This window comes from Rhinoraja longicauda, chromosome 29 (assembly GCF_053455715.1).
Source record: "Rhinoraja longicauda isolate Sanriku21f chromosome 29, sRhiLon1.1, whole genome shotgun sequence".
In the NCBI taxonomy this organism is placed as follows: Eukaryota; Metazoa; Chordata; class Chondrichthyes; order Rajiformes; family Arhynchobatidae; genus Rhinoraja; species Rhinoraja longicauda.
Genome location: NC_135981.1, coordinates 26,424,545 through 26,438,414, shown reverse-complemented (window position 1 = coordinate 26,438,414; position 13,870 = coordinate 26,424,545). Strand labels below are relative to the sequence as shown.

Below are 13,870 nucleotides of genomic sequence, written 5' to 3'. Positions count from 1 at the left end.
TTAACCTGATTCCATGGTCAGCTGGGGATCTAGATTCAGTGTTGCGTACTCCCAGGGCTTCCACCTCCCAGTCCATGTCTGTGCCACCACATGTGATGGGTTGTCCAGCTAGTGGGATCAAACATAACCAGCGATTGTGATGGTGGAATCTGGCACATTATCAATAAGTGCAATTCTATATGTACAACCACATTAGATGTTGCTAGACGAGCCCTTGGGTCCACTCTCTCAGTTTAGACACCAGTCGCGGATGTTTGCATGGTGGACTTTGATAACAGGACATACCAGGCAGCTCCGACAGACACTCACTGATCTGTCTGTAAACTGAGCACAACAGTGTTCAACAAAACAGTTCTTTGTTCATTGTTAAACGATTAATTCTCTGTTGAATCTGCAACAAATCTATCATTTACAGTCTCTTCATGGTGGTAGTTCTTTACCTGACCTGCAAATAAATCCATTGTGATGCATTGGCGTGATGTCATGTTCACCTTTTTTTCACTGTAAGGTTTTTTTCACAAACTCGTGGAAATGACAGTGCAATTGCTCAAAGAATCAAATTTCCCAGCTGCTATCAGGCAACTGAACCATCCAATCAACAACTAGAGAACGGTCCTGAGCTACTATCTACTTCACTGGAGACCCTCGGATTATCTTTAATCGGAATTTACTAGACTTTATCTTGCACTAAACATTATTCCCTTTCTCATGTATCTGTACACTATACAGTGCCTTCAGTCTGAAGAAGGTCTCGACCCGAAACGTCACCCATTCTTTCTCTCCAAGATGCTGCCTGACCTGCTGAGTTGCTCCAGCATTTTGTGATACCTTCGATTTGTACCAGCATCTGCAGTTATTTTCCTACACATTCCTATACATTATACATGATTACAATCAAGTCATCCTCAGTCTTTCCGCTGACTGGATAGCACATAATGAAAGTTTTTCACTGTACCTCGGTACACGTGACAATAAGCTAAACTCGAACTAAATTTATCTGGAAATCAAGTTCCTTCTTTGCAGATGATGATGTTAGGATCATAAATACTTCAGCCTGGTGGGGCATGCTCCGAACTTTAGTGTAATGAAAATGTTGCAGTCCGCTCCTCACATGAAGGGTTTGCATTGGGTATTTCACTTCTGTTAAGCACGATCAAAAGATGGGACTAGGTTGAGAAAGAGTTGTTGAAGTAAAGACTCGAAGTCAATCAAAGACAAGCAATGGTCTGGAAAATCATCAGCCAATTCACTGATTGTAGCACCACCCAGCAACAACTGCTTAGGTTTTGGGGCCACGTGTTTAAAAATTCAGTCACGCCTGAAGTCCTAGGACTGAACCTGACTTATTGCAAGCATAAAGCCTGTCCTTCATGAGGCATGCTGTCCACAAGGAACGACAGGGTTGGTCTGTAAGCATTGAGGGGACGTCAGCCAGGAATGGTCATTAATTAGAAGTGGGACTTGTCGATCTAGGGATGGTCAGTAGGGGGATTGCAAATAGCAATAAGGGGGTAGAGGGTGAGTTGGGGGGCAGAATAGAGGGTGAGTTGGGGGGCAGAAATCCCTGGTCAAGGACGCACCAACGGATTATTAGACAAGTCAATTCAAGTGACCGAACCTGTTTTGGATTTCTAGCATTCACCATCCTTGGGGTGGTTTCCTAAAAATTTCTCCTTTGCCAAGTCCACAGGTCTGCATGAATCCTTTGTCATGAATGTGTTCATTGGGTTAATATATGATGAGCGTTTGACGGATTGGGCCTGTACTCGCTGGAGTTTAGAAGGAGTAGGGGGACCTCATTGAAACTTTCCGAATATTGAAAGGCCTGGATAGTGGATGTGGAGAGGATGTTTCCACTAGTGGGAGAGTCTGGGACCAAAGTCCTTAGCCTCGGAATAAAAGGATGTACCTTTAGAAAGGAGATGAGGAGGAATTTCTTTAGTCAGCGGGTGGTGAATCTGTGGAATTCATTGGCACAGAAGGCTGTGGAGGCCATTATTCACAAAATGCTGGAGTAACTCAACAGCTCAGGCAACATCTCAGGAGAGAAGGAATGGGTGACGTTTCGGGTCGAGATCCTTCTCCAGACTGTGGAGGCCAAGTCAATAGATAATTTTAAGGCGGAGATTGATAAATTCTCGATTAGTACAGGTGTCGGGAGTTATGGGGAGAAAGCAGGAGAATGGGGTTGAGAGGGAAAGATAGTTCAGCCATGATTGAATGGACTTGATGGGCTGAATGGTCTAATTCTGTTCCTATAACATTAACTTATGAATATCATCTCATGCACATTTCATGTAACGTGGACACCAGGTTGCTTGTACAGGTGCCACATGTGAGCAGATGTCAGCACTGGCAAGACCTGGCCCGTAGATCATAGTAACTACCTTCTGCATCGGGGGAATCCTATCTTTATATCCCTGGTGCTGAGAAAGCAGTGACGTGTGATTGAATTTCTAATCCAACATTTTTCATTTAGACAGCAGAACGTCAAGTAATGCCATCTCGGGACCTTGCGCGTTCTTCCCGTGACCACGTGGGTTTTCTCCAGCTGCTCAGGTTTCCTCACACACTCCAAAGATGCGCTGCTTTGTAGGTTGATTGTTGATTTCAGTCCGTCGTGTGTCGGATGGAACTAGTGTAAGGGTGATCACTGGTCGGTGCGGACTCGGTGGGCCGAAGTGTTTGTTTGTACACTGGATCTCGAAAACTAAACTAAATGTAAAACTAAAACTGAAAGCTATCTTCTCACGTTTGCATGAGGCATGATTATGTCTTTCTGGGCACACTGCAGTGCAGGAGGTTTTATCCATTTTGTGTCACTTCTGTGTCCACTCAGCTTTTGAGCCATCAGTATATGTCTCAGTGCAACAGTTCCAGCCAGCTCTTCCATCTAGCATCCCGCTGTCTAAGACTGAGTCTGCAGAAGGGTCTCGACCCGAAACGTCACCTATTCCTGTTCTCCAGAGATGTTGCCTGTCCCACTGAGTTACTCCAGCATCTTGTATAAAAGGCGATGCTTGCTTTGGATCTGGGGAGTCTCTGCCCTTGGACAGGAGAGCATCTGTCCTATGACAAGTGTCGCTCACATTGGCTGCTTTGAATTAGGGGGCACTTGCCAGATTTTGGGAAAGGTAAACCAGGAATTAGTACGTAGAGCAGCAGGGGGCCATCATTGGCAAGCTGCCCCTGCAAGCTCTAGCCCAATGCCAGTGGCCTTCTTGGAAAAGAGGAAATAGCTGGTACGATCTGAGCTTGCTTTATTCACAGTTTAGACTCACTGGTAGAGGGTCAGTGAGAGTTGGCACATGTTCCGAACGGATTTGCTGCGGGTTTTACTGATGCTGAGACATAGCTTTTTATTTTTGCTCCAAGCCCTTTTTAGCAGAAGCAAAAAGATGACAGACAAATCCCTCCAGGTTCTAAACTCAACAGCATTTAGGCATTCGAGCATGAATGATGCGTGCTGAACGCTGGGAGGTTGACAGATTCATTCATTTTTCACATGTGCATTCAAGCAGTTATATTTGCAGCTAAAGATTGTGGTTGGTAACTGTAATGGGTGGTTCTTGACATCTGGTAACTTCCATTCACGTTAATGATATAACCCAACACAGGACCTTCCAATTATTTAGTGTGAACACGATGTGTAATGCCCAGAACCTGGGACTGTTCCTTAGATCATGATCTCAGTCTCACTGCACTGAGCCTGCCATCTGCTAGCACTGACCACTGGAGGTTGTGAAGCAGCATATTTCAAAATATTTTGGAGTTAGCAGCAAGATCAGGACATTTGGGCCTTCCACGCCATGCCATCATTCATTAATTCCATGGGCTGTTCCCATTGTCTCGCCATATCTCTTGGTCACTTAGCTTTCAGAAGCTACTCCTGTTCTGGATGTAGAAACAATGAACTGCAAATGCAGGTTGACAAAAGAAAACACACAAGGTGCTGGAATAATTCAGCCGGTCAGGCAGCATCTCTGGAGGACATGGATAGGCAACGTTTTGGATCGCGACCCTTCTTCAGACTAATTGTAGTAGGGGGAAGAAAGCTGGGTTTGGGTGGAATAAAGCTGAGGAAGTGATAGGTGGATACTGTTGAGGGTGGGAGGGGGGTTTTGATAGTAATATGGACAAAGGCCGGAGATGACCAGAGGATAAAAAACCATTGTCAAACCCCTCGAATTTGGACGATCATCCCAGATCAGATTGAATGACGGCACAGGCTCGGAGGGCCGAATGGCCTGGTCCACATCGGTGCCAACCTCCAATCATCCATACACTAGTTCTATGTTATCGCAGTTTCTCATCCTACACACTAGGGGCAAATTACTAAAGCCAATTGACCTACAAACCTGCATGCCTTAGGAATGTGGGATGAAACTGGAGCACCCGGAGAAAACCCACACAGTCATGGGAAGAACATACAAACTCTGTACAGACAGCACCCGAGACAGGATCAAACCCAGGTCTCTGGCGCTGTAAGACAGCAACTCTACCACTCCACCAGTGAATTACTCATTCATGTTTTCAACAGGTCAGTTGGCATTGGGTTAGTACCAGAAGGGAGGGAATATAGAGCGATGCTTCCCTCATACAAATAGGTTAAAGTTAACTAAATAGACCAGGAGTCTAACCACAGAAGTAGGATCAGCATGTGTGGATTGAGTGCGTAGGTAGGAGTTACAGGGAAGATCAAAACCTCAGCCGTTCACATCTGAGCTATTAGACTTCTTTAATGTTTCACTGAGGAGACAATAGATACCATATAGTGCAAGGATTACAATTTATTGCGGTGTGAGAGATATTCCACAAAAATATATTTAATACTTTGTTATCCCCATCTTGCCATACTCCATAAGATCTATATTTTTGTGGAATATCTCTCACAACGCAACATGGAACCCATGTATGGGTGATTGGGGGTTGGCACAGACTCGGGGCCGAAGGGCCTGTTTTCACGTTGTATCTCTAAACTAAGTTAATTCACCGATGGTGTCTACCATTTCTTTCAACATCCATGGGCTTGCTAAATTTTTGAACTGGAACTTATCAATTTAATTGCCACCATTTCCATTGTGATGTTGTGGCACAGCTGGTAGAGTTGCTGCCTCAAAGTGCTAGACATTCAGGTTCGATCCTGACCTTGATTGCTGTCTGTGTGGAGTTTGCATGCTCTCCCTGTGACCATGTGGGTTTCCTCCGGGTGCTGCAGTTTCCCCTCACATCCCAAAGACGTGTGGGTCTGTAGATTAATTGGCCTCTGTAGATTAATTGGCCTCTAGTGTGTAGATAGTGGATGAGAAAGTGGAACAACATAGAACTAGTGTGAACGAATGATTGATGGTCGGCATGGACTCAGTGGGCCGATTGGCCTGTTTCCATGCTGTATCACTAAAATAAAGTAAATTTGCAAACACTTTATCCATGTTTTACTTGTGCTCACTTGCCAAAATGAAGGAACAAACTCCTCAGGTTAAAACCCGATAATTGGAAGATAATTTAAATCGAAACCACCATAGAACTGAATGATAGGAGAATGGAATCAGATATATTCATCTGTCCCTGTGTATTAGCAGTGTGAGCATACTTCCTCATTTAATGCACTCTCTGTTTCAGCTGGAATGTAATTCTAGGTCCAATGTGGCTTCAAAAGTCTCCAATTCTAACTGACAATTACATTTCCCATTGCTTGTATGTACTCCAGAGACTGGCTGAGTAAAAGTGAAAGTTCAAGTGTAGTGTTGCTCACGCTTAAATGTAGATACAATACCCAAGCTTGCCTCATCAGTATTGATCACAAAGCCTTTTGTTGTGTGCATGATTGGAAGCATTCTAGATTCCTCAATTGTTCTAGTTAATATGTTTCAAGAGGATGGTATTACATGCAGTAGGTCAGAGGATGATAAAGATCTATATTTGATAGAATATCAGTTCGATGGAATCAGGTCTATGAGGGAAATTGCACTAAATGAGGGTTAGTTTGTGTCAGACTGATATATACAAGTGTATTTGGGGGACTGCAAAATTACATGGTATACATAAAAGGAAATTGTTTAAACACTGCATCTGTAATGAGATTTCACTGTGTTTAGTTGGCGTCAATATTCCTGGTAGACCTCAATCTTTGAATTCAGAGACGAATCAGTTACATATAAGGACAGCTCAGTGGCACAGCAAGTAGATCTGTTGTCTCACAGTACCAGGGACCCTGTCTCAATCATTCCAGCTTCCCCCCCTCCCCCCCACCTCCACCCACCATGGTCTGAAGAAGATTCCCGACCCAAAACATCACCCATTCCTTCTCTCCAGAGACACTGCCTATCCCGCTGAGTTACTCCAGCATTTTGTATCAATCTTCTGATCAAAGGGAGAACTCGCAAACTCCACACAAATAGCACTGAAGATCAGGATTGAGCATGGGTCCCTGGTGCTCTGCCAACTACGCCACTGTGCCACCCACAATATTAATGTTACAGCTAATTCTCGTCTTGGCAACAGAAACAAACTAACCTCAATGTCCTGGAAGTGGTTCAGGGAAGGTGTAATAACTAATGTGAGCTATGACTATCGACCCGGCAAAATAGTGAGGAGATGAAGGACAACTTTACTGAAATCTGTAAATGGAATAGCATTAATAGTGTAACAGTTTTACAGCAGAACTAAGGAGCATGATCTTAGAGCAGTTAAATGACAAGTTTGGGTCAAAGCCAAAGAACATTTTTACTTACCGTGATGAATAAACAGAAGTGTCTTCGGGCAAGGTGATGGAGCATTACTAATGTTGGAAGTTAATTAGAGGAGGAAATGGAAAAATATATAGGTTTCTGTCATTGAATGTCTCTTGTAACTGTAAATATTCATGAGAATATTGATGATTTTGTGCTTTGACACTTGCTCACTGTTAGACTTGGTTCTGACCTACCAATAAATCCTTTAACCACTGACAAGTCTGATTTTATTCTGTTTTTCTTTATCAGTGATTTGCTGTCAGCGCATTACATTGAACGACATTTCAATGAGGCAGGAAACACCACACAAACATTGGTAAGAAACTTCATTAAATGTTGTTTTATTAAAGTAATATGGTTTTCAATATGCCCGCTAGAACGTATGCGGTGAGTATAGAATAGAAGGAAGCACCATGTGCTCAATCTAAGCTGGTAAATGTACAAGATTTAAGTGCTCATCCAGAAATAATGTTGAAAAGATGAATACAATCAAGTCAAACTTAAATACAATGGATAGAGCAAAGAGGAAGATATAGAGTGCAGGATATAGTTCTCAGTACATCAGCACCATTGACAAAGTCCACATACAGGAGATTTTTCAATTTATCAATAGCATTGTTTTCAATTTCTTCATTATTGTCATATTTCACATTAGACATCACCCTTGTGAACTTTCTTCAAACCACTTCCAAGGCTTTCATGATTATTTTCACTCTGTGGCTAAGACCAGAATGGATCTAAAATTAAGTATGAATCTAGAACAGAGGTCTGTGTGATTTCAAAGTGATAATCTTGGAGCGGAATTTAAAAACTGCCAATTCAAAACTCAACACATCTCCATTTTGGGGCAATTCTCTGGAATTCTACGGTGCATATGTCGGACGTATTGTGTCTGATGAAATAGATCTTCGATGTGCAATTGTGCACAAAAGTCTTCCCTCTGTCACAGTTTTGGAGAGGTGAAATTACAGGAAGTCGAGTGTCTGATCAGTGGGGGCAGATGGTCACAGGAGGGATGGCATTGATGGAGAGAAGGGCCAGAATGGGGAAATGATGGAATGGAATGGAATACTTTATTGTCACAGTGAAATTCTTTGCTTGCATACTCAAGGTATGCAAATAGCGGCCATCCAGGGCAAAGTTCACCTTTGTTGTCACCCTCCCCCCTCCTCCCCCACAGCAGTCCCCCACGCCGGGTCCTCCATTGTGCTTCCCCTCCTCCCCTCACGGCAGTCCCCCCACACTCTCATCGGTTACCGACCACGGGTTGAGCCGCAAGACTTTGCAGCCGCCGCGAGGCTTCATCACCGCCGAGGCCCCATTGCCGCGAGGCTCAACTGCCACCGCCAAGCCTCCACCACCCCCACCGCCAAGCCTCCACCACCGCCGAGCCGAAGCTCCACCAGGATGCAACAGAAACTGAGGATGATTTCAATGTTTTTCTTAGTTCAAATATGTGTCCGTTTATGATTCACATTTCTCATGTTGGAGAAAGGAAAGATAACTAACATTCATTACAACCGCGTCCAATAATTGCAGCAATGTTGCAGCACCAAATGTTGCAGTACACAAGTTGGGATCTCAGTGCAGAGGTTATGTTACATCAAGCTTATTATCAAACTGATCTCCCGGTGGCCGAGCACTTCAACTCCCCTTCCCATTCCCAGTCTGACCTTTCTGTCATGGGCCTCCTCCAGTGCCATAGTGAGGCCCACCGCAAATTGGAGGAACAGCACCTCATATTTCGCCTGGGCAGTTCGCAGCCCAGTGGTATGAACATCGACTTCTCCAACTTTAGATAGTTCCTCTGTCCCTCCCTTCCCCTCCTCCTTCCCAGATCTCCCTCTATCTTCCTGTCTCCACCTATATCCTTCCTTTGTCCCGCCCCCCTGATATCAGTCTGAAGAAGGGTCTCGACCCGAAACGTCACCCATTCCTTCTCTCCCGAGATGCTGCCTGACCTGCTGAGTTACTCCAGCATTTTCGAATAAATCGATTTGTACCAGCATCTGCAGTTATTTTCTTATATAAGCTTATTATCAGTCTTGATTTGCTCTTCATAACATTGGTTCATGGAATGGATAAGCAGTGAGTTTTGCAGGGAGTAATTTAAATGAATATGACTGTAATAAAGAGGATTGCCCACTGAGCTGGAAATATTGTAGGTAATTTTATTCATGAAAGGCAGATAAAGCTAATTATTTTTTCTACAGTGAAGGCATGGAATAAATTGAACGTGCAGGCAAACTACTGAGATAAAGATTGAGGCTCTCGTTGTGAATGTTCACCAAGCTTTCTTCTAATTAATATTTTGGATGAAATTGTATTTGGGTTCACAATGTTAAACAGAAGAAATCTTAGCCTCGCCTAGCCCAGAGATACAGAGTGGAATCAGGCCCTTCAGCATGAGTCCACACCTTCATCAAGCTTTATAATGACAACCAACTTCTCACATCCTTGCTTTCCCAGAAACTGCAGAATATTTCTCTCTAGATCTAGAGATTATCTTGTATAATCCTGTGTTTAATGGCAGAGATAGAGATGAGAGAAAACACATTTATCTAACACTTTGTTAACATGTCTCAACTTATTTAATTATTTTCAAAATGTAGTCAGTTTTTGCAATTCAACCAAGAACAGCAGCAAAGGTTTACATTCTGAAGATCCACATTCCAATGTTATTGATCTGTTTATGTTTCATTTTTATGTGGTTATGTAACTTGTTGCTTTTTTGAATGACTGTTGACAAATCAAATTCCTTGTATGTTTACGTACTTGGCTAATAAAATTAATTACAATATGTTCCAATATGTTTTTCGTTATGGTTGCCGTGGATGGCACCACACTTTCATTGCTTCAGTTACGGGCAAGTAAATCAGTCTGGAAATCATCCTTCGACCCATTCTAAAAGTAACAGTAGATATAAGGAACTGCAGATGCTAGTGTACAGACAAAGACACAAAGTGCTGGAGTAACTCAGCAGGTCAGGCAGCGTCTCTGGAGTTGGAAGAAGGGACCTGATCTGAAACGTCACCTCTCCATACAGTTCAGGGATGCTGCCTGACTTGCTGAGCTATTCCAGCACTTTGTGCCGAAAAGTAAGAGTGGAGGTTATGTGGAACGAGCTGCCAGAGGAAGTAGTTGAGGCAGGTATGATACACCATTTAAAAGACATTTGGACGGGTACATGGATAGGAAAGGTTTAGTTGGATATGGGCCAAACATTGGCAAATTGAACCATCTTAGATGGGGCATATTGGTCAGGGTGGACAGAAGGGCCTGTTCTGTGCAGTATGACTCTCTTGACAGTTGAATAGATAGCATTGCTTCTGAAATCCTTCACATTCCATAATCATTGAGCAGAGAGGTAATGACTGCCTGTGTGGGCAGGGAGCCTGCTCTGCAGGTAGAGAGGATATTGGGGTGAGGCACGGAGATGGTTAAACCTTCCATTCCAAACAGCCTGCTTTCCCGTTCTTTTTTAAAGTCCAGTGTAGAGGTTGTTGACAACATCTGCCTCAATGATCTCACAATGTAAGTTGTACACCAGTGGTTTATATCAATTAACAACACCAACTAAACATGTCCATGTCAGCTGTCACATTCTTAATATATATTTTGGTTGATGATAACGCTATTTCAATGTTACATCACTGAAGAGCAATGAAGAATGTGAATTTAAACGATGCACTGTGGACTTAATTGTGACAATTAAACTGAATCTTGAACCTTGAGTTTTGCAGTCTGATTGTGGAGATTTAAAATGTGTGGTAGTAAGTAATCATGAAAGAAAATCACGCTTTACCTTCCATAACAGAGGTAATTACTGAAAGCTCACAGGTATATAGTAAGTTAAATAAGCACATAAAGCATGCAGGGTGTAATCTGGGAAAGCAGGGTCAATGGAAATTAATTTAAATTAGTGCAATGGTAATTTAAACTGGTATTGTGAAGAATCGTTTTAATGGAAAGGTGTGAATAGATAATTTCAGTAATTGAAATGAGGGTGACTAATTGTGCATTGGTTTAGAATAGCCTCAGCCCAAGGCAGGTGTGTGAGGCAGGTGTGTATGAAAGGGACTGTTTCCTTTGGTAGACACAAAATGCTGGAGTAACTCAGCGGGACAGGCAGCATCTCTGGAGAGAAGCAATGGGTGACGTTTCGGGTCAGGTCCCTTCTTCAGACTGTTTCCTTTCTTCTGCTGTGTTTAATCTGATGGTTTTGGCAGCAGGGCCAAATTTAGTAGACATTCAGAGTGCCACGTGATGTGAATGTGATAATCTCTGTACAGATCCTCCACCGATTTGCTGCACGAAATCTTGGGCAATTTCCCTCCCAGTCCACAAATCCAGGTCATCCGATGATAACATTTCATTTCAGTTTTGAGTCCTCTGCCATTTATTCACTGCTGTTGGCCATATTTTGGTATTGTCTGTGTGACAGGAGGGTTCTTCTTCTTTAACAATGAGTTTTATTCATTTGTTTATGGATTTTCCTTACTGATCTCTTACAGAAGGCCTTTCAGTTCCACACTAACCTGGAGGAATGTAAAATATCTTTAGAAATACTTGCACTCTTCCCATCAATAGTCTCGGAGGCTCATATTGTAAATGCAGTGCAGCACTGGGATATTTATAGACAATAGACAATAGGTGCAGGAATAGGCCATTTGGCCCCTTCGAGCCAGCACCACCATTCAATGTGATCATGGCTGATCATTCTCAATCAGTACCCCGTTCCTGCCTTCTCCCCATACCCCCTGACTCTGCTATCGTTAAGAGCTCTATCCAGCTAGAGTCTATCTAGCGAGAGTATATTTACGGTGTAGGTACTCACAAACGGGGTTGCACAGCAGGGTGAAGGTTTAGGCTTATTATTTTCACATCTACCAAGGTGCAGTGAAAAGCTTTGTTTCGTTTCCCATCAGTTCAGATAATATCATTCATAAATACAATCAAGTCAAATTCAGATACAAAAGGTAGAGTAAAGGTGACAATACAGAGTGCAGAATGTAGTTCTCAGCGTTGTGGTGCATCAGTTCCATAGGCAATGTCCACAGTGGGGTAGGGGTGAATCAGACGGTACCCTCGCTGATGCAAGGGCCATTCAGAAGCCTGATAACAGAGGGGAGAACCTCGATTAACCCTTTCATGGGTATATTGGTTTCCTCCACTGAAGACAAAATTAAGGAAAATCTGAATTTGATTTTGGAATTTATTCAATATCAGAAACTTTGCCTGCTGTTTGTGTTGGAGATGGTCATGGAGTATTTTTCACACAGTGGGTGTTGGATATATGGAACCATCTGCCAGAGGAGGTCATTGAGGCTTGTAGAACAACAACATTTAACTGTTATTTGGCAGTTCATGGATAGGAAAGGTTTAGAGGGGTATGGGCCAAATAGGACTAGCTAAGATGAGGCCTTGCTTGGCATGGGTGAGTTGGGCCGAAGAGTCTATTTTGTGCTGTATGACTCTAGGACTCTATGACACGGGTTAATTTCTACAATTTCAAATGTGCATTTTAGGAAATACAAAAATGGGAATCCTGATGCACATTTTGATGTTCGATTGCTTTCTGTGATAATGTAATCATATGTTTAGTTTAGTTTAGAGATACAGTGAGTCCAAGCTGACCACCCTTACACTAGTTCTATGCTCTCCTAGTTTTGCATCCTACACAGTAGGGGCAATTTGTAGAAGCCACGTAACCTACAAACAACAACAAAGTTTGAATGTGGAAGGAAACCGTAGCACCTGGAGAAAACCCATGAGGTCACTGGGAGAACGTACAAACTCCGTACAGACAGCACCTGTAGTTAGGATGGAACCAGGGTCTCTGGCAACTCTACTGCTGCACCACTATGCCGCCCTATACAGATGATTGTTTTGCAATGTAATACTCTCAGCAGTAATGCTCCTTCATTCAAGTTTATGCCTGACCAGCACGTTCAGAAATCAGTAAATGATGAATATTAATATTTTCACTCATTGTGAAATAGGTTATAAATGCTGGCAATATTTTGTTCGTGCAAATTACCCTTTTCGCTAAATATATGCAGTGTGACTGAGATAATATTAGCATGTACAGTAAAGTGTCAAAATTGTTGCTAAATACACACAGTTTCGTTTAACAAGAACAGACAGCAGTGATTTGCCTGAAGTGTCGGCTGTTATCTGTTCTTGTTAAATAAAATTGCAGGTCCTGAGCACCAATGACACTGCTAAACATCAATGGCAGCCAGTGTGATCACAAATAATCAAGATATTCCCCCACATTCCCCAAACTGAACAAACTGAGTTTCTGGAACTGAAGATGGACACAAAGTGCTGGAGTAACCCAGCGGGATTAGGCAGCATCCCTGGAGAAAATGGATGGGTGACATTTCCGGTCAGAATCCTTCTTTAAAACCTTCTTGAGTCTGAGGAAGGGGTCTGATCCGAAATGTCACCTATCCATGCTCTCCCGGTGAGTTACTCTAGCAAACTGAGTTACTGTGCAAAAAAAGTTTCCCCCCCCCCCCCCCCCCCCCCCCCCCCACATAGTACAAAACTAAAATATATATTTTACAACAAACTAAAAACACAAAGAATTTATCACTCAGTCAGCTTAACTAAAATTAACTGGCCACTTACCTGGATGATGTTTGTGGGACCATATTAGATATAAATTGACTACTGCATCTTGTGATTACTTCACTGCTATTCAACATACTTCATAGGTTGCAAAGTACTTTAAGTGTCTTACAAGAAATGTGCGAGATGTTCAAATAGAAGCGTTGTTGATTGCTTGCTGGTTGAGAGGATGTGGAGAAGTTTCATCTGAATGTTCCCTGAGATGGAACACAGTTTTGGTTTATTATTGTCATGTGTGCTGAGGTACAGTGAAAAGGTTTCACTCATGCGGGGAGAGAGGACCGGCTGGGTTTGTTTTCCCTGAATCAGGGGAGGCTGGGGACCAGGGACATGACTTTGGTGTGGGTGGTGCAGATTGGCTGGATGGTACAAAATGATACACCATTTACATAGGGCAGCACGGTGGCGCAGCGGTAGAGTTGCTGCCTTACAGCGCTTTCAGCGCCAGAGATACAGGTTCGATCCCGACTACAGGTGCTGTCTGTACGGAGTTTGTACGT

General features: G+C 43.0%; 1 protein-coding gene across 5 annotated transcripts in view; it reads left to right on the top strand.

Annotated features, from left to right (window-relative positions):
* The window catches only part of adam11 (ADAM metallopeptidase domain 11), a 159,152-nt gene that overhangs the window by 14,425 nt on the left and 130,857 nt on the right, over positions 1-13,870 (top strand). For all 5 annotated transcript variants that reach the window (XM_078424546.1, XM_078424550.1, XM_078424548.1 and 2 more), the window contains exon 4: positions 6,984-7,050. In XM_078424546.1, the coding sequence (XP_078280672.1) occupies positions 6,984-7,050 (67 nt within the window). The remainder of the gene's footprint in view (positions 1-6,983; positions 7,051-13,870) is intronic.